This window comes from Psittacula echo (genome assembly GCF_963264785.1).
Source record: "Psittacula echo genome assembly, chromosome: 5".
NCBI classification, from domain to species: Eukaryota; Metazoa; Chordata; class Aves; order Psittaciformes; family Psittacidae; genus Psittacula; species Psittacula echo.
In genome coordinates, this window is record NC_137739.1 from 9,469,112 (window position 1) to 9,496,610 (window position 27,499).

The window sequence follows — 27,499 nt, forward strand, 5'->3', positions numbered from 1 at the left end:
AAAAGGACTTGTGCATCTTGTAATGTAGGACAGTACCTTTGCATGGAAGTTCTTGGTAGACACTGAGCCAATTCAAAAGCTTCCTGCTACGTAGAAGTGATCTTGATGCTTCTCTTGTGCCAGTTATGGTGGCTCCATCAGTGCTGCAAGGAAGGGTGCTATACCAGTTATAAACAATTTACTTCTTTCTCTTAGGTTAATTTTCTTCCTGGTTTACCCATGGGCAAGCCTGCTCAGCCTGTTAGTTAAGGGTCAAAAGTGATATAAGAGAGGGAGAGGATAAGACCACCTTTCAGGAGCAGTAAGCTGTTAAACAGTCTCAGCTGCAACTGAGACCTCATCCTCCACCTTTTTAACCCGTGGTGCATTCAAGCATTTCCATGTGTTATGTTTTAAAACCAGTACTTGATTTTCATGAACAAAAGATATTTACATCACTTATTGTTCATAACTTTAACATGCTCATAGGAAGTATAGTTCATATCTTCTACCTGCATTTTAAGTTAGCTTTGTAGCTGGTCCCTTAATACAGTCCTGTCTTATGTGGTATCTTTAGCTGTTCTTATGAGACCAGCATTAAGATTTATGTGGTAAGTAGAGGAAGAAGTGTAAGAAAAGCATGCAGAGATTTCACCTTGTTCAGATGCATCTTCATTCCAGTCTGCTCTGGCTGTGGGAATCAAATCAGTTTAAGAAAATCCTATTGATTTCTTGTAGACTAACCAAAGCCATGTAAATTTTCTTTTTTAAGAGTCCTTCATGCTCAGTATGGTGAACTGATTCAGCCAAGAAATGGTTCAGTGGATGAAACTCCCAAAATGTCAGCTGGACAGATGCTTCTGGTAGCCTTCGATGGAATGTTTGCTCAAGTGGAAACTGCATTTGGTTTATTGATTGAAAAGGTATGGATTTGTCCTTTACAGAGTACTTTGAGTCAGAAATATGAAAGCTTTGCAGAAACAAACTATATTTCCTTTACATTTCTCAGCTAAACAAAATGGAAATACCTGTTGCTTGGCGTAAGATTGACATAATCAGGGAAGCCCGCAGCACCCAAGTTAACTTCTTTGATGATGACAATAATCGGCAAGTTCTAGAGGAAATTTTCTTTCTGAAGAGACTGCAGACAATTAAAGAATTTTTCAGACTCTGTGGTACCTTCTCTAAAACATTGTCAGGTAAAGAAATGTTACCAAATATTCAGTATCGCTTTGTCCACTTCTCATAGAATGATAGAATAGTGCCTTTTGAGAAGAATGTAAAATGGTCACTTCTGCTGTAACTTACCTTTCACATATGGCAAGCATGCAGAAATTTAAAATCAGTTCCTCTAATCTTGCTATGTTTATAACAAAAATACCATTTATTTCCTTTAAAAGGTATCAGTTCACTTGAAGAGCAGAATGCAGTAAATGGACCTGTTCAAATTGTCAATGTGAAAGCCCTTTACAGAAACTCTTGTTTTAGTGAAGACCAAATGGCCAAACCAATCAAGGCTTTTACAGCTGACTTTGTGAGACAGCTTTTAATTGGACTTCCAAATCAAGCTTTGGGACTGACTTTGTGCAGCTTCATCAGCGCTTTGGGTGTTGATATCATTGCTCAGGTAGAAGCTAAAGACTTTGGAGCAGAAAGCAAAGTTTCTGTGGATGACCTGTGCAAGAAAGCTGTGGAGCACAATATCCAAATTGGCAAGTTCTCGCAGCTGGTCATGAACAGGGCAACAGTATTAGCTAGTTCATACGATACAGCATGGAAGAAGCATGATCTAGTGCGCAGACTTGAAACCAGTATTTCATCTTGCAAGACCAGCCTTCAGAGGGTACAGTTGCATATTGCCATGTTCCAGGTAAGGCCACAATGCACAAAACACATTTCTCTCCAAATTGTGTCTGTAGAAAGTGAGCTTTAATTACTGGAGTACAAGAGCGGCTTTATTTTGTTGAATGAGCTGTAGAGTATTTTAATGGACTTGAAGTATTTTGGTTTTAAATTATTCTGTCAATGTATAAGGAAAAGAAGCGTTACAGCTTAGCTTCTTCTGAAGACTAGCTGCTTTGTAAGATTCAAATGTGGAAAGGTGTACATTTGGAGTCAATGGTTATTGAAAGAATTACAGGTATTAAGTCATTTGTTAGAAAAGAAGTCGTTCACTGGCTTTCTCACTAGCAATGTTCTCCCATTCTCCACCCTTTTCCAAACAGACTATGACTTTAAGGGAGGAGATTGCCTAAAACAGAGGTTATGCATTGCTGAATGTCGATTTGCACCTTTCCATCTAAGTTTCAATGCAGTAACTGTCGTCTTGCTCACTGTTTGCCTCATGACATATACTCAAGACATATACAACATAAATAGTTGTATCAATTCTGAAAATGTTCCTCTGAGACTTTAGATAAATGCCATTGTGCAACTTGAGCTCTATGCTGGTATCTAGTTGTGTTATAGTATCATTGATCTTCATTTTGTAGTGATTTGGAGGTAAAGGGAAAAGCTTTCTCCATGTCAGTTAATGAACCAGTTAACAGATTGGTAAGCAAAATTGTGTTTGTTTTAGTGCATCAGAAAGGAATTGTTTCTGACTATTGATGGATTTTTCTTCAGATAGGGAAATGCGTGTAAATCACTCCTAGTAAGTTAATGACTGATTAATGGTATAAATACCCAAGCTAGCAAAATGTAGTTTACAGCTACTTATGTAACACTAACAATTTAGGACTTTTAAGCATGCTGGTATTGTCTCACATTTAGCCCTTTTAAAATGCCCTTACTTATCAAGTATGCCAGAGCACTACAATTACTATTTGTAAAGCAAAGTATTTTGTGCTGATAAATATGGCTGATCAGGTGTTCCCATTATTTCCTTAAAGTGGCAGCACGAAGATCTCCTCATTAGTCGCCCACAAGCTATTTCTGTTACTCCTCCACCTCGTTCTGCAATTTTAGCCAGCATGAAAAAGAAACTTCACACGCTCAGTCAGATTGAAGCTTCAATTGCAACAGTCCAGGTACTATTACCTTTGGGAGGTTTGTTCAGGAGTGTATTGGAATGTGACATAACGCAAATGGCAAAATTATCTCCCACCTCTGGATTATGTTCTCTCTCTTGCTATCGAAGCACAAATTTAGTGGTATTTTCACTGATCTCCTTTTAAGCCTGTCTGATGTACACTGGTACATTGCTTGATTTTTGCCGTCTCATACAAAATATTCTTTCTGGAATATCACTCAGTTTGTTTCACAAGTGAAAATATGGGTATGTGAAAGTACTTTTCCTTCTGAAGGCTGATCATGCTCCTGTTCTTTAAGTTTGTCTAACCTAGATCATCATTATTATCTTACTAAGTGTTAGAAGCTCCCTTTGTAGCTCCAGGCAAATCAGTTATTTTGTGTGTTAAGGTTTCTGTGTGCTGTGCCTTGGCTCAGCTTTTTAGGCTTTTGTGTACCAGTAATATAGAATGTTTAATAGTTTAAATAATGCTTAGCTTCTTGAATTTTTATTTCCTCTTTAGTTGTGAAGTTACTGTTTGTAATAGGTTTTTGAAGATTACTTGTAAAATAATTCAGGACTCCTATGATTTTATATAATTTTTAGTCTAGAAATGTGATTAGTTTCAACCTGCTTTTGATTTGGTGTGGGGGGGGTGTCTGATGTGTTATAACCTAGACGGGTGACTTTATTTCCGTAACAATCAAATCCAGTTGTGATGTGTGCTGAAAATAAACCTGTAAAGAGTGTAAGATAACGTTTGTCAGTCATGAGTGCCACATTCTTTTCTATATATGAGTGTAAGAACGTGCCTGCATGTGATACATGCCTAATTTTTTTTAAAGTTAGGCAGTTAGGTTTAGGATTATGTGTATCTGTATGGATTATCTATATCTGTGTATGTGTTTTGGTCACCAACACAGGAGAAACTAGCAGCACTTGAAGCAAGTATCGAGCAGCGTTTAAAATGGGCAGGAGGTGCTAATCCTGCACTGGCACCAGTCCTGCAAGATTTTGATGCCACTATTGCTGAAAGAAGAAACCTTGTACTGAAAGAAAGTCAAAGAGCAAGCCAGGTACTGTACAGCAGTATGGTACTATGGACTTTGTAAGTGTGTTTACTCTGTATTTCCTACTTGAGGTTTATGTAAGAGACATTCTTCCTCCTCAGCATCTAAAGAGCAGACATAAATAACCAAATGCTTCTGGGAATTTCACTTGAAAACCATTACGAATAACCTCTGGGGGGATTGCTGCGGGGTTGGATGACCCTGAAATGATACTGCTACTGTAACAGAGTAGCTTTACTGTTGTATTTAAAATTGTCCCTTCTAAGGGCATGGAACAAATGCAATTTGTGTAATAGACAGTTTAAATGGAATAATTTTTCTTACTTGCTTTGATTTTCAGGTCACTTTCCTCTGCAGTAATATCATTCATTTTGAAAGTTTACGTACTAGAACAGCAGAAGCCTTAAATCTTGATGCTGCATTATTTGAACTTCTCAAACGCTGTCAACAGATGTGTTCTTTTGCATCGCAGTTCAACAGTTCAGTCTCTGAACTGGAACTTCGACTACTTCAGAGAGTGGTAAGTAAAGGTCAAAGCAAAATATGTAACATTACAGAATCATTATAATCACGAGTTCCCAATTTTGACTTTCATTCTAAATGTTATGTATCCCTCCTAATGGGTCGTGCATTACAGAGTTTTTTCCATCAGCTGCTAAACACTTGGCAGTAGCATCCAGACAGTAATTGAATTTTATCTTTGGATACAGATACAAAAGTGTTTCCGCTATTTTTAGGGCACTGGTCTTGAACATCCTATTGGCAGCTCTGAATGGCTTCACTTGGCTCACAAGCAGTTGACCCAGGAAATATCTACACAGAGGACAGTACAAACAGAAAGAGAACAGCAAATAGAAACAGTTTGTGAAACAATTCAGAATCTGGTGGATAGTATTAAAACTGTGCTCACAGGTCATAACAGACAACTTGGAGATGTCAAACATCTACTGAAAGCTATGGCAAAGGTATGCCTAAAACTTTGTTAAACTTATTCCTCAAACCTGTATAGTTCAAGGAAAAAATAACACTTTAACGATGTACTTTTTAAAGTATCTAGAAACAGTGAAATGTTTTTATGCTTATGGAGTTCAAGACGTAATATTCATTTCACCTCTAAGAATTTATAAAGCTTTATTTCTAGAGTTAGGCTGATCAGGCTTTGGCTGAATCAAGCCTTTTCTCTCATTCACGAGTTGAAACATTTTCTTTTGTGTTTACAAATCCTCTTGGGTTTTAATCAGCAAAACATTTGATCTTTTACAAATTTATATTCTTGAAATGTAACTACTGAAATTATGGTTCTTTGTAGTCAAATGACAGAGAGGCTGCAAAGGTTAAGAAATGCTCAGCTTTATTCTCTTAGCCAAAATATAACGAATAGTTAACTTTTTTTGCACGTCTTTGTTACAGGATGAAGAAGCAGCTTTGGCAGATGGTGAAGATGTTCCCTATGAGAATAGTGTTAGGCAGTTCTTGGGCGAATATAAATCGTGGCAAGATAATATTCAGACAGTTTTGTTTACATTAGTTCAGGTTATGGGTCAAGTCCGCAGTCAGGAACATGTTGAAATGCTGCAGGAAATAACTCCCACCTTGAAGGAACTCAAAACACAGAGCCAAAGGTAAGAAAGTCACCTCCTGGGAAAAGGCATGTTGCTTGTCTGTCTACCTGTACATAGCAGAAACACAGCTAGCACAGGGTGCCTGCTTGGTACCCTGTCTGCCTTAGAATTCATTCCGAGTCTTAGAATGTGGAAGTCTTTTTGCAGAATTTGACTTAACTTTCTTTTTGAGTTTTCAGTAAGGCACGTAGTTGCATGTATATTTATCAACTCCATTGTTTCCTAGTGTCTACAATAATCTGGTGGGGTTTGCATCACCCTTAGTCACGGATACATCAAATGAATGCTCAAGCCCAACGTCAGCTGCTACATATCAGCCAACCTTTGCTGCAGGTAATACTTGAAAAAGTACAAACATTCAAATACCAGGAATTTATATAGAGAAGGGGGTCGTAACTTTTAAATCTTGAAATACAGACAATCTCTATAAGATTATAAAAGCCTATAAAATTAAAGCTATTGAACATACAATAGTGAATGAGTGATTATCCTAGCCTTTGAATAGCCTTTTGAGATCTGGATTCACTCCACAAAGCCCAGAACACATGGAACACATTGTCACGTATATCAACTGAATGGTAACTTCTGTTGAAATCAGTACTAAAATGTATGGTGACCTTGAAATCAGTCCAGAAATCCTACAAGGTCATTCAAGCAAAATGTTCATGACTTTACAGTTAAAAACAAAAATAAATTTTCTCATGAGCATGGATTTCTTTCTATTTAAGGATTATTCTACTGTCAATATTTGGGCTAAGCACAGGTTCCTGATTTCTGTCAGGAACAAGAATTGCATTTTCTGAGTGCTGTACAAAATGATAGAATTCAGTGTTATACAGTGGAACTAAACTTCTTGTTTATTAAGTGAAGGAAATCAGAAAACAGGAAGATTGAAGAGAGAAGAATTGGTGCAGAGCTTAAAATACAATTTAAAATGCATTTGTACACACGTACCGATAGCTGCACTTTTATTTGTGCTTTTTCTTGCATCTACAATATATTCTTGAATAACTTCTTTACAGCTGTACGTAGCAACACAGGGCAGAAAACTCAGCCAGAGGTGATGTCGCAGAATGCAAGAAAGCTAATTCAGAAGAATCTTGCCACGTCAGCTGATACTCCTCCGAGCACAGTCCCAGGAACTGGCAGAAGTGCTGCCTGTAGTCCCAAAAAGACAGCCAGGGACCCTAAAACAGGAAAAGGTAAATACAGGGCTAAAAAAACCCCAAACAAATCAAATCAAAGCTTTAACTAAAAAACCCATCACTGACAACAGCAAGAAAATCCCCAGACACTTTAGTGGGCTTCTGTGCAGGAATGTAAAATTGAATAGATTTTATTTTGTACCTTTAGCTGTGCAGGAAAGGAATTCATATGCAGTTAGCGTGTGGAAGCGGGTCAAAGCCAAGTTAGAGGGCCGAGATGTGGATCCCAACAGGAGAATGTCTGTTGCTGAACAGGTGAGTTCAAAATAGTGAAGTTCCAGTACTGGTCTTCACTTTAAATATTTGGTAGAAAGCGCATGTGTGTGGATGCTGAAGTATGCAGATTAAAATCCTACTGTGAATGAGGCATCCCTTCCAAGGTATGTGATTTATATTCCAATACTAATCAAGGTATGCTGCTGCCTTGTATTGCTGCATTCTTTTCTTTATATAAATCTATGATACAGAAAACAAAAGCATCTGATAAACTTAAGAATTGAATAAAATTATCTTTTGTATATCAGCAAGCTAACAAATGTTACACAGCTGTTGATACCCAGGGAGAACATGAGATCTGTACCGCTGTCTAAAAGACAGAACTTGTCTGTGTTTTCTGGCATAACACAGCCACACTCGTGACTCTGGGAGGCTGAGTCAGGGGACCCAGATGCCTATGTGAATTTGAGAACATTGTGACTATCTTCAAGATAGGGGCTGTGAATGAGATGTGTGATCTTGGTCTGCCCCTGCAGTATAAATTCCTATTCCTTACGTGGACTGCACAGAGTTATGCAAGATTTACAGTTACTGTAGATCTCTTCTCACTGAAATTCTGTATTTGCAGGTGACTCAAATTTTAAGATGGCTTAAACACTTTAAAATATCTGGCTTATTTTTAATTACTTGTTTGACCTTTTTAATAGGTTGACTTTGTGATTAAGGAAGCAACTAATCTAGATAACTTGGCTCAGCTGTATGAAGGTTGGACTGCCTGGGTATGAGTAGGGAGAAAGCAGATCAGTCTGGTTCAGCGAGGTCAGACATCCACCAGAATCAACTCGGCCTCAGGCATCCATAGCCGCACCACAGTCGGTGGTGATGCATACTGGGGCTTAATCTGAGGAAACCTAGGAAATCTCGGTGCACTGGGAAGTGAATCCTGCAGGATAGATGCACTCAGGGATACGCTAAACACAATGGTCTGCAACCCCTACAGTCAAGGGTGAAAGCTCACCGCTTGAGCAACACGGTTTGTCTTTCTGCTATGGAAGAACTGCAGACGTGTCTGGGGGTTAGCTGCAGAAAGAAATCGGGATGCTACAAACCGCAGAGTGATTTGGAACTCAATTCCACCTGACCCTGTGAACACTTCAGGAAACACCGAACCCTGGTCAAAGAAAAACAGGAAAAAATGGGGCCATGAAGAAATCACAGCAAGGGAAGATTTGATGCATTCAGATTCTTGTTACTCTTGTTGCGTGGCAGCAGCGCTGGTTGAGTTGACCAGTTAGTATGGGAAAAGGCTACAAAATGTACACTTCAGAAATGGACTGAAAGCGAAGAGCTGTACATCAGATATATGCCGCATTGGAAGAACTTCTGAGATAGAAGAAAAAGCCTTTGTTCTCTTCTCTCTTTCCTCTTTCCTTTCTTTCCTCCCTCCCAGCCTCCTCTTGCATATACCCCTCTTGGCTTATTCTTGTAGGTTAGGCGTACTTCCAATATACTTTTCATTTCAATCCTTCTACTTCACAGTTTAGTCAAATTTACCAACTTAAATTTCATTTGGTAAACAAATTTTCCAAAAGCACTGAAAATACGGAACATCAATGATTACATATGAGTTGGATGGTCAAATGCAAAGTGTGATTTTGGTTATTTTAAAGTCATCTCTGTGATTCTATTATGTACAGTTTCTCCAAATTGTCGCTGTGCATTTAAAAGTAATGAATCCTACAGGCATTTGATTTAATGTGCACTTCCCTCTGCTTGCAGTGTACACTTTTTTTGTAATTCAAATTGTCCCTCCAATCTCATTCTACTGTGATTGCTGTAGTTTCTTTCGTACAACGTAGCTAATCCAATGTAATCTTTACCTTTTTAAAAACCAGGATAGAGTATCTAGTAGTTTTACATTGTTGATGACAGATAAACAATAAAGTGATGTTCTGGTGGAGGTAGAGTGATATGCTTTTTACTTCACTTTCCTAATACTTTTAGTTCACACTTGTAAATTACAGTGCTTCAGTTCCCAGGGGTATATGTATAATCCAAGAAATGAAGGACTCTCCAATTTTTGTTCAACTAGATCTGTAAAGATATCTGCAAAGTAATTTTCCTTTGCCATATTACTTCTGTAGATGGTTGTTCAATAATGCATCCACAGTGAATCTTCCACCAGTTTTCTGCTTGGTTGAGTGTTTCAATCAATTCTGCACTCAAAAGTGTGATTATGGTCAGAAAAGTCTCTCTAAAAATGGCATCTCCTTACTTAGATCAATGTTCTGCTTGTCTGCCAGTTGTTTTCAAGTGGGACGTGTAGGAGAAGGCAGCTTCCTTTTCGTAGAGCAAACCAACCTACCACAACTCAGTAACAACCACAGAATCTTACAGGTGCTGATAGCTAAATCAGAAGCGCACACTAGTGTTCTCAACCCAGGTAACTTCGCGTAGCTACGTATAAAATGTTTCTCTTTTGTAAACTTGGGGAGTTCATTATGCACAGTTGCTGAAAAACGATAGACATGGGAAGATTCTTTATGCCATTTTAGTCACTTTTCAGAGTAAAAACACACTTTAAATACAGCATTTTTTCAATCAAAATACAAGTATTAAAGGATTTGAGCCAAGCCTGCTGCTGACATAAAATTCATTTAACGGAATGGATTTGCAGCAGTTCATCTGAGTAGAAAGCTTGGCTAGTAATTTTTGGATGACATAAAGTAACACCAGGCAGAAATAATAGCCAAACTTGTATTATTTTCAGTATTTGCACTATGCTGACTGCTCTGCCTCCTCAGTAGGTCTTAGAATTCACTTTCTTCTCTGTTGCCAATTTTTTGTGGACATGCACTTTGAAGTGTGAGGATTTCCAGCAGACACATGGCCTTTTTTGCATTCTGATTGCCTGATTAACTCTATGGAAGTCACAGGCTTCATATCTAACGATACCCATGCAAATGCATTCCACTGCCATTGCTTCCTGAACCCTCTGCCATCCACATGCTGTGAGAAGGAAGGTGTTTGCATGTTGCATTGAAGAGCATTCATATGCAGGACAGGACACTTGACACTGTCAGTCCTTTTTACTTTTCTCCAGTTAAAAATAACCTTACGAGCAATCTGTTTGGAGCACCATAGACAAGAGTGTATTCTACGTGCTGTTTTATGTCTTGGAAGCTGGGGGGAAGGGAGGGGTAATGCACTCACCTGTGGCTCATGTATTATACTTCTGCCATCCAGAAATGAAACACTTGTGTGGAGATGGGTTCTTACTGCGTAATTTAATAAAGTTTTAAAAAAAAAAAAGAATATGTATCCATAATTTCCTTGTATGCAAAACTACTGTGGTTGTGAAAATTATGGGGGAGAATGAAGTGCCCAACACAAACAAATACAAAATAAAGCCCAAATTGAGTGCACCCTCAGCAAGTTTGCCAATGATGCCAAGCTGTGTGGTGCGGTTGATACGACGGAGGGAAGGGATGCCATCCAAAGGGACCTCGACACGCTTGTGAGGTGGGCTGATGCCAACCTGATGAAGTTTAACCATGCCAAGTGCAAGGTCCTACACCTGGGTTGGAGCAATCCCAGGCACAGCTACAGGTTGGGCAGAGAAGAGATTCAGAGCAGCCCTGAGGAGAAGGACTTGGGGGTGTTGGTTGATGAAAAAATGAACATGAGCCGGCTTCAGTGTGCGCTCGCAGCCCAGAAAGCCAACTGTATCCTGGGCTGCATCAAAAGGAGCGTGACCAGCAGGTCAAAGGAGGTGATCCTGCCCCTCTACTCTGCTCTTGTGAGACCTCACTTGGAGCATTGTGTGCAGTTCTGGTGTCCTCAACATAAAAAGGACATGGAACTGTTGGAACAAGTCCAGAGGAGGGCCACGAAGGATGATCAGGGGACTGAAGCACCTCCTGTATGAAGACAGGCTGAGAAAGTTGGGGCTGTTGAGCCTGGAGAAGGCTGCGTGGAGACCTCATAGCAGCCTTCCAGTATCTGAAGGGGGGCTATAAGGATGCTGGGGATGGACTGTTCATTAGGGACTGTAATGATAGGACAAGGGGTAACAGGTTCAAACTTAAACAGGGGAAGTTTAGATTGGATATAAGGAAGAAATTCTTTACTGAGAGGGTGGTGAGGCACTGGAATGGGTTGCCCAGGGAGGTTGTGAATGCTCCATCCTCGATGGTGTTCAAGGCCAGGTTGGACAGAACCCTGGGTGGCATGGTTTAGTGTGAGGTGTCCCTGCCCATGGCAGGGGGGTTGGAACTTGATGATCTTAAGGTCCTTTCCAACCCTAACTATTCTATGAATCTAAATTGGAGCAGGATTCTACAGATTTCTAAATTTACATGGCTAATGTTGAAGCAAGAGCTTACCTGCTGAGGCAGTAGTGGGACCATCAGCTTTTGTGTGCTGACAAGTTTTTCTTCATAGATGTTGACAATGTGGTCAATTGGCACAGTCTTGGTGAAACCTAAGATGCAGATTCCGTTTGTGCATCTTGCATATTAAATCAGATTGCATTAGTTACGATATTTTTTAAAAGATGGTATGTTTCTGCTAAAGATAAGGTTACTTTTTTTTTTTTTTAAAACTGAGTCATTTGCATTTTTTCTGCAATAATACAGAATTATCTAAACCAACATAAATCTAGAGTCAGATCTTTGTAAATACATACAAACCAGATGAAGTCAAACCATTAACTTGATGCCCACTTTGCGTGTGCTATTTGCCTGCAGTAAATGCCAACCCAGGGACCATGCTATAAACTCATTTCTCAAAGTCACATTCCAAATATGCTCATCAGTTTTAAGCTGTATTCCTCTCCCAATTATACAGGCTAGTGGTTGACATACTCTTAACCCTTTGAAAATCCAGTTACTACTTTGCCTTCTCTTCCCGCTCCCATTCTGTAATGCCTAGGTGTGAGCACTGCTCTACCAAATGCATTGCTGGGATGTCAGAAGTGGGAGTCCTTATGTTATTTTGCTGGAATAACGGCAGTATCAAGTTAATATAACTGAATTGGAACGTGTACAGTTAAGAGAAATTATCTTGGTACTTTGCAGGGGCTCCGTGATCTGGATTTGCTTTGCAAATGTTAGCTCTGCCTTCAGAATTAGTCTATTTAGGCTGAAAAGAAATAGACAATATGTTACTAATAGCTGTAAGAGACTTGACTCTCCTATATAAATCAGTCAAAAGTCAGAGGGAGCTAGTTCTTCAAGGAAGAATGAGATGTCTGTAAAAGGCCATGCAAGGTTACCATGCACAGGCAGGGGGGTATTTCATTGCACAGACCCTGTGGGTGACACCACGCAGCGCTCTCCACCCTCCAGTAAACTGATCGATAGCATTTATCCTGTTGCCAGCTGTGGGATGACTGAATGGAAAGCACCACATTAAATCATCCCTTCAGAAATGCTGGAGGGGATTGGAGACATTAAAGCTCCATCTTTCTAAATGCTGCATTCCTGAAGGTTTATCTGCTTCAGTTATTCATCAGTGTCCTGTGCCAGGTACATTCGGCGATTTTGTTTTAGCTCACTCAAATACTTCAAAGGTTTTGGGTTTTTTTTCCTCTTTTTTTGCAAGCTTTTCCTAAAATTAGCAGACATCCCCCTTTATACATTAAAGAATTGGGCTAGCAAAAATGTTTCAAGATTACACCTGCCACCCATCTTTTTCTTTCTTAACACAGTTCCTAGTTATGTGCATATATTTTTATTTAGTGGAAAATAATTATTTCTGAGTAGCCTCTAAGCATTTTAAAGAATTTAATTGAAAATACAGATATTACATAAAACTACTGTTGTATGTACTTAAATGCATAACTGATTAGAACAATTTTGCCATTAATCAGACTAATGTTTTATGAATGGCATAAGAAAGTTTGCCATGCATTTGTTATATTAGGTGTGATGAATGGGTGGAGGTTTAATGTGAAATCTGTGTCTCTAACTGCACACAGCTATTAAACTGCTCCTTTTAGAGGTGCTTTGAAGTTAGCCTGGGCATTTACGTTTCTGTGCATCTGCTAAGTGAAAATCTCAGCAAAGGAAAGATGCATCACACTAGCATGATCTGTGTCATACATTAAAACATACAGAAAACAACTGGATTTTGCAGCTCAGGTAATGTATGGGAGGTGATGAATAGGTTTTTCCACACTCTTGAGTTACTGTGATTAACATTCTCTGCCCTCCACATTAGGGCTCTGATTTTAACAACCAAATTTATAAACATATACATGCATATATATGTGTGCACACACAGCTTTTATCCACTTCACATTGTGCTGCAAACGGCCTGGCTGCCCAGCAAGGAAGGAGCCCCGCGCTGTCCTGTTCTCTGCAATGCAACCATCCATCTCCACTGATATTTCTGGGAGGAGAGGGCATCCTGTAGTGCTCGCTCTTCCCTCTGCCCCTCCAAGTTATGGAGGAACACTTAACATGAGGGAACCGCACCTCTGTGGACCCTCTGGGGTAGCAGAAGCCGTATTGGTAGGCTGGCATTTGAAAGTCTGGCTGGAAGATCATGAATCTGACCGTGGCTGGGGGTGATGGAAATACCTGCTGTTTTCATGGGTAAGTGCTTCTGGGTTTGTGGTCAGAGTCACACAGATGGGTGAAGCCAGGAGCTGGCTGATGGCATTGAATAGCCAGAGAAGTGGCTTCTGCAGGACATTGCAAATACCCCTAGAAACAGCAGTGCATCATGCTTTTATGTCCATGCTTCCTTAAGTCTAATTGGAATTATTGCTGGCATCACTTTCTTATGAAATTAGCTTTTTTTCAGCTTTGCTAAAGTTTGGTAAACTTACAGATTCTGAAGGTGGCCTCCACCATTTTTAAGTACAAAATGGTACACAAAGCTACTCTGAACAACATGTAAATGAATTTGGAAGTTGTTCAGTAAGCTATCTTGTTTATGAAATCTTGAAAAGTGTGAAAAGGACCTTGTAAAAGATCAGACTCCTCAGTACAGGCATGTTTTGCTTTTACAGTGTCATCCTTAGTCCTTTTTTACCTCTCCATCAAGCTGGTGAGCTGGGTTGGAAAAGTATCGCACTTTTGGTGCCAGAAATGATAAGGCGTTTTCTTTGTCCTCAGTTGGGAATCGCATGCATGACATCCTGGGGGCTGTGCTCAAGCTCATTGGCACGCGAGCCTGAAACATTTAGAAAGTTGAGTCAGAAAACATTTATATCCTGGTGCTTTTCTCCTGTGTCTATCCCTGTGCTCCTGCTGCTTCTGAAATAAGCAAGCGAGCTATGGACAGAGGTTAATTATCAGGGGTAGGTCAGGCAGTGGCTGGAGCTGGAGAACCTTCCTCTGGAGTCATCTCACCCTTTTCCTGTGTGCTAATCTGGAAACCTTGTACCCGGATTCTGGTCTGCAACTGACGCCTCAGTCATGTGCACTACAGGAATACCTGTGCTGCAAAAACAGGTATTTTTAAGGAAAAGGGTTTTAAGCAAAACCTTACATCAAAGAAAGGTTGTTTGGCGATTGCCTCCGGTGCTGTTACTTCGGCAGTAACGGGCTATTGATTAGCCTTGAAACATTCTCGACCTGAAGGTTCCGTCTCGTTTGTAGGACACGTACACTTACAATGTCAAGAAAAGGGAACATATTTTTAGACAGCACATCTTTTACTAATTTGCATCCCAATAATCACACCTTCGGGTTATATGCGTCAGGGGTTTTTTTACATAAAAGCATTATCCGCTGCTGTCCCGGCGGGGAGGTGACTGCACCGCCGCTGCCAACGGCTGGCTGCTGGCTCGCTCCCCTCAGCCGAGGCGGCAGGTGGGCTTCCCCGCTTCCCCTCAGCTCCACAGGCAACGCCCGGCCCCGCCTCAGCCAGGCCCCAACGCCCGCTCCAGTCGCATTGCGACGGCGGGAGGGGGAGGAGGCGCGGAGACCCCACGCTGATTGGGCGTCTGTCATATTTGAATCCCACCAGCCAACCGGCTGCCGAATGGCGCGGTAGAAGCTCTGGGATTGGCCCGTGCTGAGTTTAAAGAAGGCCAATCAGGATGCCGAGAAGAGCCGCGGAGGCTATAAAAGGCTTCTGCGCGGAGCGGTGCAGGAGGGCGTGGCTGGTCTGTGAGGCTGTTTGGGCCGTGAGCAAGATGGCGGATGATGACAACAACAGCGTTTGCCAGCTGGTGAGGGCGGGCGGCGCCGGGAACACTCGTCCTTTCTGCGGCGGGGAAGGTGCCCTGCCTCCCCGTAGCTGGGCAAGGGCTGGCGGCCCCTCAGCCCTGCTGGTGCTAGGGGAGGTGGGGGAGCCGGGCCTACCTGCGCCGCAGCTGCCGATGGCCGCCTCGGCTCCCGAGCTTGTGAATCGCAGGGGAGTTACCTCACGGCGCTCGGGTTTGCTTCTCAAAGCTCTCGTAAGGGATCGGTTTATGCCCTAGGGCCTGGCGGGGGCTGGGGTTGACGAGGCTGCGCTGTGCGTGTGCCTGGGAGCGGGCCGGAGCTCATCGTAATAGCTGGCTCTACCTGATGTGCAAGGCTTTGCGCTTAATATTCATGTTTCTATGTTTTAGCACTCTTTGGCAGTGTTACAAATGCTTCAGTGGTGCAGGAGACTGGGGGGAGTTAGATTATTAGCTTCAATACGTCAAGGGTGGGCTGGAATACTTCAGTGCTTAAATAAATATAAGGATATGTATATTGATTTTTGTTATGGTAAACAGCTGCCGTGGTACAATGACTGTGAAAGCATCTGAAGGGTTGGAGCGGGGCAGCTTTTGATGGCGTAATTGATGGGTGCTGCACGCTGCAGTAGGGAGTCGCGCAGCCTGAAAGATGACTGGGAACCTGCCGGGAGCAGAGGGGTCGAAAGGAGGTTCGAATTTAAGCAGAAACAGTGTGCAGAGCTGTATTGTCAAAAAACCGTAAAGGGATGCCCCTTGCGGGTCTCTCAGTTCATATTCTCAGAGACTTTATGTTGTTTGATTAATGAAAAACCACTTTTTTGATAGCTGGGCCCAGGAACAAAGGTGGTGTTGACAAAAACTGATTTGCTTTCTCTGTTTGGCCCAGTGGGAAAGCAACTTATAATTGTAGTCCTTTAGGCAGACAGACGCTGTTGTTAATAATGCTCTTATAGTCCAGCCGGTTTTCCATTAAGTTTTCTGTTAGTTGTGATGTTAAATATGGACACACAGAGGTAATAAAGAAAAAGTTTGTTATAAAATGTTTTCTGGAGAAATGCACCTCCCCCCCATGTGACAGTTTGTGTCAATAGCATGAACTAGACAGGAGAACTGGAAGGTGTTCAGCAGCATGTCAGATAGTTTTCTACTTTTTGTTTTGGCCTCAACTGAAGTTTCAAATAGTTTCCAATATTATCACACAAGAAAACTGCTTTACCATGATAGCTGCACTCAGCTGTCCTTGTTATTCTAGTGGGGTCAGGCTTCTCATGTGGGTTAAGTGACAATGAAACCTGCTCTAGCTCTGCTTAGCACATGTGCAGGTCTTGGGCAGTGATGGGTTCTGTTCATGGTTACCTGACTCTTTTGATCCCTGAGATACACCTTTTCCCTGAGGGGAAACTATTAAGGTATGTTAAATATGGAGCACCTCGGGTGAACTGCTTAGCAAGCTGATGCCAGAGCAGATAGGGCCTCCTTGCAGATGTCTGGGAGGAAATAATTTATGAAGGGGGTTTAAAGGCTGCCTGGTCTTGGGCAACCTATGGAAAAACTTTCTATGCAGTCCACATGGGTTCAGTTGGATAAGAGCTCAGAATCCACAGTTAAGTTATCCGTCTTCTACATAATAAATTGCTGATGAGTAGCAACTAGAAAGCTTCAGTTTAATGTGGTAGAGTTGGCTTTGAAAATGCATACATTTAAAGTAGTTGTCATAATTTTCCAGATGTTGACACTGAAAACTTGAGAGGTTTTTATATTGACTTTAAAACTTTCTACTAATTGCGGGGGGGGAGGGAGTACGGTAAATGGGAGACTGGGGGGAAAACACCTTGGCAAAATCTGGGAGGAGATATCATTTGGTCTAATAACATATGCTGCTACTATGTTAGGGTCTTGACTATTTTAAAGAATCACTGCTGTAATGTCATAACTTAGTGCAAAACTTACAACCTTGTTAGTAATGAAGTTATTCAGAAAAGTTTGTGACTTGGGTCTTTAATTATGGCCTTTTTTTTTCTTTTTAAGTTACTTGGAGTGTGGGAATTAATTTGATACTCTGATTAGCAATAATAGAGTTTTTCTGTGTAGGCTGCTGAAACTGCAAGCTTGGAAGAGCAGTTGCAAGGATGGGGAGAAGTGATTTTGATGACCGATAAAGTTCTTCGCTGGGAGAGAGCCTGGTTCCCTCTGGCGCTGATGAGTGTTGTTTCCTTCTCTTTTCTGTAAGTAGCTTGTGAAGGGAGCCTAGAACACCATTGCACTTTCATGGCTGGCAGCAACCCTACTAAGTAAATTAGTAAGACATTTTTTAAAGCCTGACTAGGAAGGCTTTTACTCCACACACATTTAGAAACAAAACCTGAACTTTGCTGAAAAAAAAAACCAAACCAAAAAACCCTTAAGTATTGAGACCAGGAAGTAACATGATTCCCATCCAGCTCAGAGGGAGGGAAGTGCTTTCTGTGAAAGCTGTTTGCCAGCAAAGGTTGCTGTGGTTTTTACCACACGCAGCTGTATGTCCTTCCTCAGTGTGTTCATATTCCTGCTTCTTAGTAAGATCTTGTTTCCTCCTTTGGCTTTTTTTCCCAAAACCAATAGCAATGTCATTATGGAGAACTTATTTCCATAAGGCAAGCACAGGTTTGTTTGCATTCTCTGTCTTTTGAGAAAGGAGGAAAAGGAAGGACTGCAGGTAACTTTCAGTCAGCAGTATGGGAGGATTTCCCATCCACAGATTGGAGATACAGAACTGGCTTGCTGGAGGCACTTGTACATGTTTTTACATTACATGGTAGTAGTCAGGCTGACCCCAACCTGCCTTGTACAAATAAGAGTCCGTGCCAGCTGTGCAGTTTGCCAGTTGCCTGTGGCTTTGGAGTAAGGAGAAGAGAGAAGTTACAAAAATAAATGCTGAACCAGGTGAGGCAGGGGATAATCAGTCTTCCAGCTAATCAGAATTTATGGTCTTCTAGGGAGGTGAGGAGGGTGGAAATCAAATGAAACTGAAAATTGTATGAACTCCAGGGTATTATGTTACAAATGCTGAGATTATAGCAGGAAAAATCATGCGTTGAGTAATACTTTGAAGAAATAGAACTAATTTAGGTTCTGAGTTGGTACTTCATCAAAAATAAACTTGAATGTTTGGCACATTAGCACTCTGCAAAGTGTATAGAAAGGCTATCCCTACAATGGACTGTGTTGTTTCTTCTATTACTCCAGTGTTCAGAAGGCTCTGTTAAGTGCAAATAGGTAGCATAGGGCACAGCTGAGCATTCAGAGACACTTGTGAGATGGGCTGATTCTTGTCCAATATACATACTGCTGTATTTGAGTGATGCACACTTAATACATGAGAGCACAACACTGTCCTAATTGGAGATTTATGGCTGCTGATCCAGAACAGGTTTGGTTAGCTCTCACAGGTGAGACAGAGCAAATGACAACCTGTAGTGGATCTGAATTCTGTGACTTACTTAAGAACCAGGAAGATGAGAGGTTTCATTCTACCTGGTTATTTTATATGCTCGCTCACTCATCCTCATCCCCCAGTCAGTGCTGAGTTCACTAGATGTCAGCTTCTGAGAAAGCAGTGGTGATGAATTTTTACTTCTACCAAACTTCATACTGTGCTTGCTGTATTGTAGCATTTTTTTACCTAATACTTAAAAAAAAATTAAAAAAAAAAATCTGGTTTTCATCTGTATTTCTCTGTAACAGTGTTGAAATACTTAAACATCTTTCAATTAGCAATAGAAACAAATTTTCTTTTTATGTTGGGCAAGAGGGTAGGTCTGCTGTTTGCAGTCCTGAGCCAGTCTGAAGAGGTGACTAAGTATGTCTTGTATTTAGCAGTCTGAGATTCGAGAAATCATTTGTTATCTTCTTTCTGCAGGATGATCTACTACTTGGACCCATCAGTTCTTTCAGGCGTCTCGTGTTTCGTTATGTTCCTCTGTTTGGCTGATTATCTTGTTCCTGCTCTTGCACCTAGGATCTTTGGCTCTAACAAGTGGTGAGGAAATAAATGAATTAAACCAGCTTCTTGAGTGTAAATAAATTATGAACTTCATAAAATTGGATGTCTGACTTACAAATACCACGTGAATACTTTGTAGAGTCATGGTAGTAAGAAATCTGCAATCTCTATAAAAGTATGAAGTGAGAACTCTAGTAAAATGTCGTTCATTCTTATGTGCTGTAACTAAATTTTGAGTTAAAAGTAAGTTAGAATTTTACTATATCTGCTTTAAGATGGCGAGTGGATAAATGTTCTTGTCTAATAATGAGCTAACATGAAAGCCATAGAGATACAGACTGGTGTCAGGTGTGTATCACACTGGTATCAGTTTTAAATCAATGATCTATTGGTTTGAATGGGGTTGCTCCTGGGGAGTCGATTTGAGCATCTGTGTACAGAAAAATTATGTGGGCAATTGCATTGCAATGCTCAATAAAGATATGTATAAAACTAAGCGAAGCAAATGGCAGGATATATACCAGGTAACTTTTTTACTGATGGAAAAATACCATGGGAGATTTTTTAAATTTCAGATAAGATCTTGAATTCTTATTTCTGGCTTTTTTTTTTTAACTTAACAAAAGGACTACAGAACAGCAGCAAAGATTTCATGAAATCTGCAGCAGTTTGGTGAAATCTCGTCGCCGAATTGTTGGCTGGTGGAAACGTCTCTTCACACTGAAGGAAGAGAAGCCTAAAATGGTATTGAATGCCAGGAGTTCATCTCTCTTGTCTTAAGGTTTTGTTTTTCTCAAGTGTGGCAAGGGACATGATCTGAAGTACTAGTTTATTCAGACAAGAACCAGCAGTTCTGGTATGACTTAATGCCAGTCACACAGCTTATTCAAACCTGGAGTGGCAAGATACATAATTTTAAACTTGCAATACTCCGCAGTAAGGTGCATGCCTTTGATATAGGCTAATTTTTGGAAACACAGCTTGATTCCAGTGTACACAAACTGCCAGAAAAAAATCAGATCTTGGTGATGTGTCAGCTTAGGTACATGAACTCTATTTAGCTTACTGTCGTGAAAGCACCTTCAGGTACTGTGTGAGGCTGAGGTTGTGTCAATGGGGATGGCATAGTCTGAGACTTTAGGGATATCTGGACAGAACAGAACTGCCATACCTTAAAACTGATGATCTGAAAATAATGAGAACATACAACTGTAGACTCTGTAATGTCAGTTTTAACAAGCCTGTGCAGGAGCCGAGCTTCAAGTTAGTTTTATATGTTGAAGTGTTGCTGAATACTGAAGGAAAAGGGGGAGAATTCCCAACAGGTCTGTGATAACTGTTCCCTTTTCATTTTTTAGTACTTCATGACCATGCTTTTTTCTCTTGCTGTGATTGCCTGGATTGGACAGCAGGTTCACAATCTCTTCCTGACCTATCTTATTGGTAAGTGTGCAGCATGCAAAACAGAAGTAACTTTTTTGCTGGCTAACTGAAGTGGTGTGAGGTGGGTAGAAGCAAATTTTGATTGAGTGTGGTGATTTTCTTTTTGTTTGTTGTGGGGTTCTTTTTTGGTTGGGGGGGGATATTTTTAGGGTTATATTTTTCTGTTTAATGGCTTAAGGGAGTCACAGGAATCGCAGGTGACAGAAGCTTGTTAAAGGACTTAAGTAATTCCTTTTTTTTTTTTTTTTCCCCCCCTCTCTAGTAAGTTTCCTGTTGCTTTTTCCTGGACTAAACCAGCATGGGATCATCACGAAGTATGTTGGAATGGCAAAAAGGGAGATTAACAAACTTCTCAAGCACAAGGAAAAGAAAAACGAATGAAGACTTAACTGCTGTTCACTCTTGTAAAAGGTTTCCTGGGGAACAGTTTTGGGAGTTAATGTATAGTTTTGGTAGAAGTTGTATTGCTCACTGGCTTTTGTTGTTTTTGTTTTTTTACTGGCTCCCTGATGAAGTGAAAATGTCACTGTAGCAACTGCTGTGGGTTTGTGTCTCTTGCTGTGCTGACTGGGGTTCTGCAGCCTGTGGTTGATCTTGCGTGAAAGATCCTGTCTGTTGATGTACGAAGCCTGTTCAGTGTCTTCACCAAACTAGGGGAGGCCCTGTGAATAAACACCCCACTTGACAAACAGCTGAATTGTAGAGTGTGGTAGCATTTCTGTAGCTCTGTTCAGTTCACCGATCATTAATTCGTGGCTACAGGAAGTATGAAAAGCTTGAAGTTTTGAAAGCTAACTTTTCTTGGGAGGTTGTGACTACTGATCCTTGTGGAAGGGGAGACCATTTGTTGAGTAAGAAGGATGATAGCTGAGGGGTGTACTCAAAATTGGTGCAAGAAGGTGATCCCGTTGTCTCACTGAACCTGTTTGCTTTTTTTTTTGGCTGCATATACCCAATAATGTGTTGAACAGGGATCTGGAATATAGAAATCTGTAGTTCAGTCATTTAGCTGTAGTGTAAACTTCAACTTGTTGCACTGAGACTGTAGGAAAATGAGTTAAGGTGTGTGTTACCTTAACAGCTGATTGTTTGAAAACCTGCTGTTGTCACGGAGCTATGTAGCATGTTTGGTTTTATGAATGTTGTTGTCTGTAAACAAAATCAGTTGAATATGCTAGGGTTGTCTCTGTAAATAAGCCTGTCTGAACTGTTTGTGCTTTTCTATGACCTCTCCCTCCTTTTTTAAAAACTGAACTTTTTTTCTTTAAACTGCTAAAACCTGTGTTGATATTTTAAAAGTTTACTGTTCTAAAATGAACTCTCCTCAGTGTCCATTGTAACTGTTCAATAGGTAAATACAGATTAAAGAGAAACTTCTTTAAGTTCTTTGTTCTTTTTCTTTGTTCATGAACTGGAGCTGGAAGTGGTGTTTTAGTGCTGTAAGCACTCGTACATGCCGTGCACACCTTGTGTTTGAAATAGCTCTCTGAAGAGCAGAGCTACTGTCGGCTGTGGCAGTATGCTGCTGCTCCTGCTGCAGAGGGGAGGGCCCTAATGTCACCCGTGGCTGACTAACACCGATAAAAGGGGTGGGTGTGGGCACGCTGGACCAAACGGGTGAAACTTGCGGTAGATCAGGACCGCGGGGGGTGCAATCCTGTTCCTCCCGCTGGAGCCGGGTCCCGCCGTGGCGGCTGTGTCCCCTTCCCACCTCCGTAGCGTCCAACCCGCCGCGAAGCGTCCTGGTTGCTATAGGAACCGGGCAGCGGCGTCGCCCCGGAAGTGCGATTCGCAGCTCTCGGCCAATGAGGGTGACCACACCTGGCGCGAGCCGCCACCGGACTGGGACGCCAAGTCTCGCGACAGCTCGCGTCGCGCCGCGCACCACCCCGCGCCCATGGCTCTCCCATAATCCCGCGCAGGTGCCCGGCCTCTTCCTTTTCCGCCATCTTGCTGCACCGGTGAGTGGGGGATGGCGCTGGGTCCCGGTTGCTATCCGCCGCCTCCCAGCCCCATCCGAGCACCGCGGCCGCCTCTGACCGCCTCGTCCGGGCCGTGGGGGTGCGCCCGACCGGTCCCGCCCCTTTTGAGCCGTCGGCGCGTTCCCTGTCGCGCTCTAGAGCCCGCCGAGTGGAGGGTGGGGGGAAGTACCCTCTTGCCTGTGGCTCCGCTCTCCGCAGAGATGCAGGGCGGGAGCAGTGGGGCGGGGGCTGGCGTGGCAGCCAGGCACGGGCCGGGCTGGGCAGGGCTCGGGGGAACTTGACTGTGGAGTCTCTGGACTTCGGCGAGTGAGGACTGTGCTGCTTGGGAGGAGGTAGCGGCGGGCTTGGGGAGCGGGCGGTGTGCTGGGCCCTGGGAGAGGAGGCGGCCCTCGGGGTGGGGGTCTGTCTGCACTCGGCCTCCTGGGCAGCAGTTAACGAGGTCTGCTCGTCGGGGAGTCTTTGGTTCAGTGGTAAAAGCTTCATGTGCTGCAGGACTTGGCCATCTCGGGAGTGGCCCTGTAGCCCCTGTGAGGAGCACCGTCGTGGCTAGTTCTGGCAGGGCGACAGTACCAAGTCATGTCGTGGCCTGTGGTAGTCTGGGGGCTCTTGACTTTATCACGAGAATTAAAGAGTTGAATCCCGGTTTCCCTTCTCAGAGTGCTGTGTTGTGCATTCATCCTGCAGGGTTATTGCAGATAAGCAAGCTGAGCAGTATCTGTTTAATAACAGCTATGAACTAGTTTTTGAACAGGGCTAATGTTGCATAACTGGCTTTTAAAGTCCCAAACGATTCACCTGTTAAAGGTGTCATACCCATGAAGTGTTGTCTGAATGGTGGTTCTAAATGTTTACGTGTGCATGCTGATAAAGCCAAGTTCAAGTAAGTGTGTCAGATTCCCTGACTTGTCATGATAATAGCAAATCCTCTTGAGCAGACCTGAGTATGTGGTTGAACCTGCTTTTTAGCCTAAGGGGGCTTTTTAAGGCTGTCAGTGTTAGATCTTTTAGGTCTAAAATTAGACTTTTAAGAATTGTGCTGCTCAGCATTTCTGTGCTGGAAGGCCGGTGTCCATAACTGCCTCTCCTCTTCCCTGCAGGCACCATGGTGCGCATGAACGTTCTAGCCGATGCTCTGAAAAGCATCAACAATGCAGAGAAACGTGGGAAACGCCAAGTTCTCATTAGGCCGTGCTCCAAAGTAATCGTCCGGTTTTTAACTGTGATGATGAAGCATGGTAAGTGCAGAGCATGCAGCGCTGGCTCCTCTCATGGCTTCTGCGGGTGCTGTTGTGTTAAGGGGCTCTTTGGCTAAAAAGCAAATCAGGATGCTTGAACTAGTTTTGTACAACATAGTTATATAAATAAGTTGAGTTGTGTTAATGTGGCTGAATGTTGCGTGTTTGATTTGTCTGTTTCCTGATCTTCTGTAGGTTACATTGGCGAATTTGAGATAATTGATGACCACAGAGCTGGGAAGATTGTTGTCAATCTCACAGGCAGACTCAACAAGGTAGGGTTTGTCTTTCTGAATTCTGTTCTCTAGAAACATGTCTTTATTTATTTTAATTGCTTGCATGCTCCAGTTCTGAAAGGGAGATCATGTTTATGGGATCCATGTAAAATGAGAGTAATATGGGTGTTATCAGTGGTTATTGAATGCTTGTTAACTTTTCTGGATTCATAATGGTAGGGGTGACTAGTTAAATTTCTTTTAAACGCTGAATATGTCAGATATATTTTCAGGGAACTCTGCTTGCAAGTGTGCTGTATTTCTCTCTCTTTAAGGGCTTTCTGGCTACCTAGTGAGTTCCCACTTTCTTTGATGTTTAAGGTGTCTAGAAGACTCTCTTTAAGAGATAGGAACTGAGCTGCTTTCCAGTTGATGTTTGATACCTGTAAGTGCTGAGGATTCAAGCCTTTCTCCTGCCACTAGATGGGCTTGTAGTTGAGGAAAAGTTGAGTGTTGTGTAAATGTTTGCCTTTTAAGTTCTGGGGCATCTGAAGTATTCATGTGTGGTTTCGATTTTATTTTAATGCTTTTGTCTCAGAATACTGAGCTGTGTAGTTCTGTGGTGACTTGCTGTGCACTGTGGTTTCCAGTTAAGCTATTCAAGTTAGAGGTGGCTCTTCAGGGAAGAAATAAACAAGATTAGATATTAGCTAAAAATTCTTTACTGTGAGAGTGATGAGGCACTGGCACGGGGTGCCCAGAGAAGCTGTGGCTGCCCCATCCCTGGCAGTGTTCAAAGCCAGGCTGGACGGGGCTTGGGGCAACCTGGTTTAGTGGAAGGTGTCCCTGCTCATGACAGGGGGTTGGAACTGGATGAGATCCCTTTAAGGTCCCTTCCGACCCAAACCAGTCTGTGTTTCTATGAGAACTGCTTGGTCAGGACATGTTGGGGCTATCTCCATGATGAAATTGCAGGTGAACATTGCTTGAGTGTAGCATGCAGACTTCTGAAGCCACCCAGGTTCCTAGTGGTGTGTATCTGTAAAACAAAGTATGTCAGATTTGAGTATAGTGTTGCCTGAACTCCTGGGATAATTTTGTAACAGATCTTCTGGAGTGCAGCTGGATAGAATGTTTCTCTCAAAAGCTGCAATAAGGGAGCGGTTGTTTGGTTCAGAAAAATGGCCCTCAATGCAGGAAGGTGTGCTGCTGTTCTGTTCTTGTGAAGTTATTAAGACAGTTGGAGCCAGCGAGGTAACTGGAGGCAGTAGCAGCGGTTGATTAGAAGTAGAATGTCCCTGAGCAGTCACAGGATTTCTGATGATACAGGATGCTTAATAATCCTCAGTGATTTGTAATATTCTTATGTGCTCTCCCAGGTTTAGCCATTATTAGTTTAGCTTCAGCAGTGTAGCGTAAGTCACTCTTAAGTGAATAGGAGGAGGTCGTGAGGAGGAGGCAAGGCTGCTAAGGAAATAACAGCTGAGTTATTGTGGAAGAGTCTTGACTTACCTGAGCGGAAGCGCTGGTGTGTTTTGTTGGCAATGGAGCAGGCTTCTTAGTACTCTGATCTTTTGCTGCCAAAAATATTTTAATTGCAGTTGTTAAATTCCTTTATCCAGTGAATGGGAATGACAAATGTGCAAATCCAGTTCATAAAGTTCTTCAGTTTGTAATGGAGTTCTGTTTTACAGTGTGGTGTAATCAGTCCCAGATTTGATGTTCAGCTGAAGGATTTGGAAAAGTGGCAGAACAACCTGCTGCCTTCACGTCAGTTTGGGTGAGTATGAAGAAGAGTTAAATCCCTGTTGTATGTAAAAATGTGGGTGTTCTTTTTTGCGTTTTAATTCTGTGTGAATGAGACCTGCCTGACACCTTTCCTCTCTCATCACTCCGGAGGTAGATATCAGTCTAAAAATCAGTCTTCCATATAAATGCTCTTTTTAACCCATTTTAAAGGGCACTAAAACTAGGCAAGGCCCTGTTTTTGCTTGGCTTTGGTAAATCCTGGTCTCACCAGTTCTATAGTTTAGTGAGAAAATGAGACTTCTCTTACACGTTCTAGTTTCTGAAAGGGGCCTACAGGGATGCCGGAGAGGGACTCTTCATCAGGAACTGTAGTGATAGGACAAGGGGGAATGGGTTTAAACTTAAACAGCGGAAGTTCAAGTTAGATATAAGAAAGAAGTTCCTTACTGTGAGGGTGGTGAGGCACTGGAATGGGTTGCCCAGGGAAGCTGTGAATGCTCCATCCCTGGCAGTGTTCAAGGCCAGGTTGGACAGAGCCTTGGGTGGCATGGTTTAGTGGGAGGTGTCCCTGCCCATGGCAGGGGGTTTGGAACTAGATGATCTTAAGGTCCTTTCCAACCTAAACCATTCTGTGATTCTATGATTTTAATTGTATTAATGGACATATATAGAAGGTGGGAGGAGTGATGTAAGTTGTCAGGTCAGTTGAAGTAAGTTTTATACTAGTTTAAATTAAGTTTCCTGTTCATGTATAAATTGATTAGATATTACGTGATGAGAGACTCGGACCCTCTGTTAAACAAACCTCCACAAGATAGAAGATCTTCCTGTTGTGCGCTGTATTTTTCTTTCCAGGAATTCATTTGAGTCAAATACTGAGAAGGCAGAATAGTGTTTGTAGTGGTGGGACAAGAGGTTCTGGGACCTGAAGCAGTATGGGTGAAGTAGGCTGGTAATCCAGATGGTGGTGTTAGCAGTGGCAAAGGCTGCTTCACGGGTCAGTCCGGATCCAGGTACTCATCTATGCTCAGAACATGGAGAGACAAAGTGTTCTGAGTGGAGGAGCTGTCTGCCACAGTGGCAACTCTACCTGCTCTGAAGAAAAATGTCTTTGTAAAATAGAATTAGGTTTTGTCTAGAAACTGTGGAGTTGTTGCTGCTACAAGAGCTGAATACAGTGGGAATGTGCAAGAAAACGTCTTGCTGAGACACAAATATTTGGAGAACAGAAGCCTATAGGTGTTTCTGATGCACTGCAGAGTTGTACTTGTGAGAGGAGTTTCTGTATTGTTGTCTGATAACCTGACCTTACTGCCATTAGGCCCTTTCTTAGAGAAACAGATGTTGCTGTTGTACTGAAACTTATAGACATGAGTACGACATGACTATACATACAGAAAGGAAGTTAGTGTTGTCAGCTCAGTGTGAGCGTAGGACAGAACCATCAACTGAACATTTGTTCTTTCTTCACAGGTACATTGTTCTGACAACCTCAGCTGGCATCATGGACCATGAGGAGGCTAGGCGAAAACACACAGGAGGCAAAATCCTGGGATTCTTTTTCTAAAACTTGTAAAAAAAGAGGATACTAATAAATTGTTCAAATGGA

At 42.1% G+C, this 27,499-nt stretch overlaps 3 protein-coding genes across 10 annotated transcripts in view; all 3 read left to right on the top strand.

Moving 5' to 3' along the window:
- Nucleotides 1-10,417, top strand: part of SMG1 (SMG1 nonsense mediated mRNA decay associated PI3K related kinase) — a 68,501-nt gene extending 58,084 nt beyond the window's left edge. For all 3 annotated transcript variants that reach the window (XM_080619780.1, XM_080619782.1, XM_080619781.1), the window contains 12 exons: nt 752-902; nt 989-1,178; nt 1,380-1,849; nt 2,871-3,008; nt 3,913-4,065; nt 4,400-4,579; nt 4,797-5,024; nt 5,470-5,681; nt 5,908-6,014; nt 6,704-6,883; nt 7,035-7,141; nt 7,810-10,417. In XM_080619780.1, the coding sequence (XP_080475906.1) occupies nt 752-902; nt 989-1,178; nt 1,380-1,849; nt 2,871-3,008; nt 3,913-4,065; nt 4,400-4,579; nt 4,797-5,024; nt 5,470-5,681; nt 5,908-6,014; nt 6,704-6,883; nt 7,035-7,141; nt 7,810-7,887 (2,194 nt within the window). In that variant the 3' untranslated portion in view covers nt 7,888-10,417. The remainder of the gene's footprint in view (nt 1-751; nt 903-988; nt 1,179-1,379; nt 1,850-2,870; nt 3,009-3,912; nt 4,066-4,399; nt 4,580-4,796; nt 5,025-5,469; nt 5,682-5,907; nt 6,015-6,703; nt 6,884-7,034; nt 7,142-7,809) is intronic.
- Nucleotides 10,418-15,184: 4,767 nt separating this feature from the next.
- On the top strand, nt 15,185-22,091 carry ARL6IP1 (ARL6 interacting reticulophagy regulator 1). 5 transcript variants are annotated; one of them, XM_080617417.1, is made up of 7 exons: nt 15,219-15,515; nt 17,376-17,509; nt 19,183-19,302; nt 19,893-20,010; nt 20,625-20,709; nt 20,972-21,120; nt 21,225-22,091. In XM_080617417.1, the coding sequence occupies exons 1-6, from the start codon at nt 15,252-15,254 to the stop codon at nt 21,088-21,090; spliced, it is 840 nt and encodes a 279-aa protein (XP_080473543.1). In that variant the 5' UTR covers nt 15,219-15,251; the 3' UTR covers nt 21,091-21,120; nt 21,225-22,091. The 5 variants fall into 5 exon arrangements, with proteins under 5 accessions (XP_080473544.1, XP_080473543.1, XP_080473542.1 ...); XM_080617418.1 differs by having other exon boundaries at nt 15,185-15,287; nt 20,972-22,091; XM_080617416.1 differs by having other exon boundaries at nt 20,972-22,091.
- Nucleotides 22,092-22,381: 290 nt separating this feature from the next.
- RPS15A (ribosomal protein S15a) lies at nt 22,382-27,499 on the top strand. 2 transcript variants are annotated; one of them, XM_080617421.1, is made up of 5 exons: nt 22,382-22,670; nt 23,789-23,926; nt 24,122-24,201; nt 25,836-25,921; nt 27,364-27,499. In XM_080617421.1, the coding sequence occupies exons 2-5, from the start codon at nt 23,794-23,796 to the stop codon at nt 27,455-27,457; spliced, it is 393 nt and encodes a 130-aa protein (XP_080473547.1). In that variant the 5' UTR covers nt 22,382-22,670; nt 23,789-23,793; the 3' UTR covers nt 27,458-27,499. The 2 variants fall into 2 exon arrangements, with proteins under 2 accessions (XP_080473547.1, XP_080473548.1); XM_080617422.1 differs by lacking the exon at nt 22,382-22,670 and adding an exon at nt 22,938-23,023.

Coding starts and splice junctions, on each gene's coding strand:
- ARL6IP1 (XM_080617416.1), top strand. CDS start 15,252: ATGGCGGATGATGACAACAACAGCGTTTGCCAGCTGGTGAGGGCGGGC. Junction 19,303..19,892: donor ATCTTTGGCTCTAACAAGTG/GTGAGGAAATAA, acceptor ACTTAACAAAAG/GACTACAGAACAGCAGCAAA. Junction 20,011..20,624: donor AGGAAGAGAAGCCTAAAATG/GTATTGAATGCC, acceptor TTCATTTTTTAG/TACTTCATGACCATGCTTTT.
- RPS15A (XM_080617421.1), top strand. CDS start 23,794: ATGGTGCGCATGAACGTTCTAGCCGATGCTCTGAAAAGCATCAACAAT. Junction 24,202..25,835: donor TCACAGGCAGACTCAACAAG/GTAGGGTTTGTC, acceptor TCTGTTTTACAG/TGTGGTGTAATCAGTCCCAG. Junction 25,922..27,363: donor CTGCCTTCACGTCAGTTTGG/GTGAGTATGAAG, acceptor CTTTCTTCACAG/GTACATTGTTCTGACAACCT.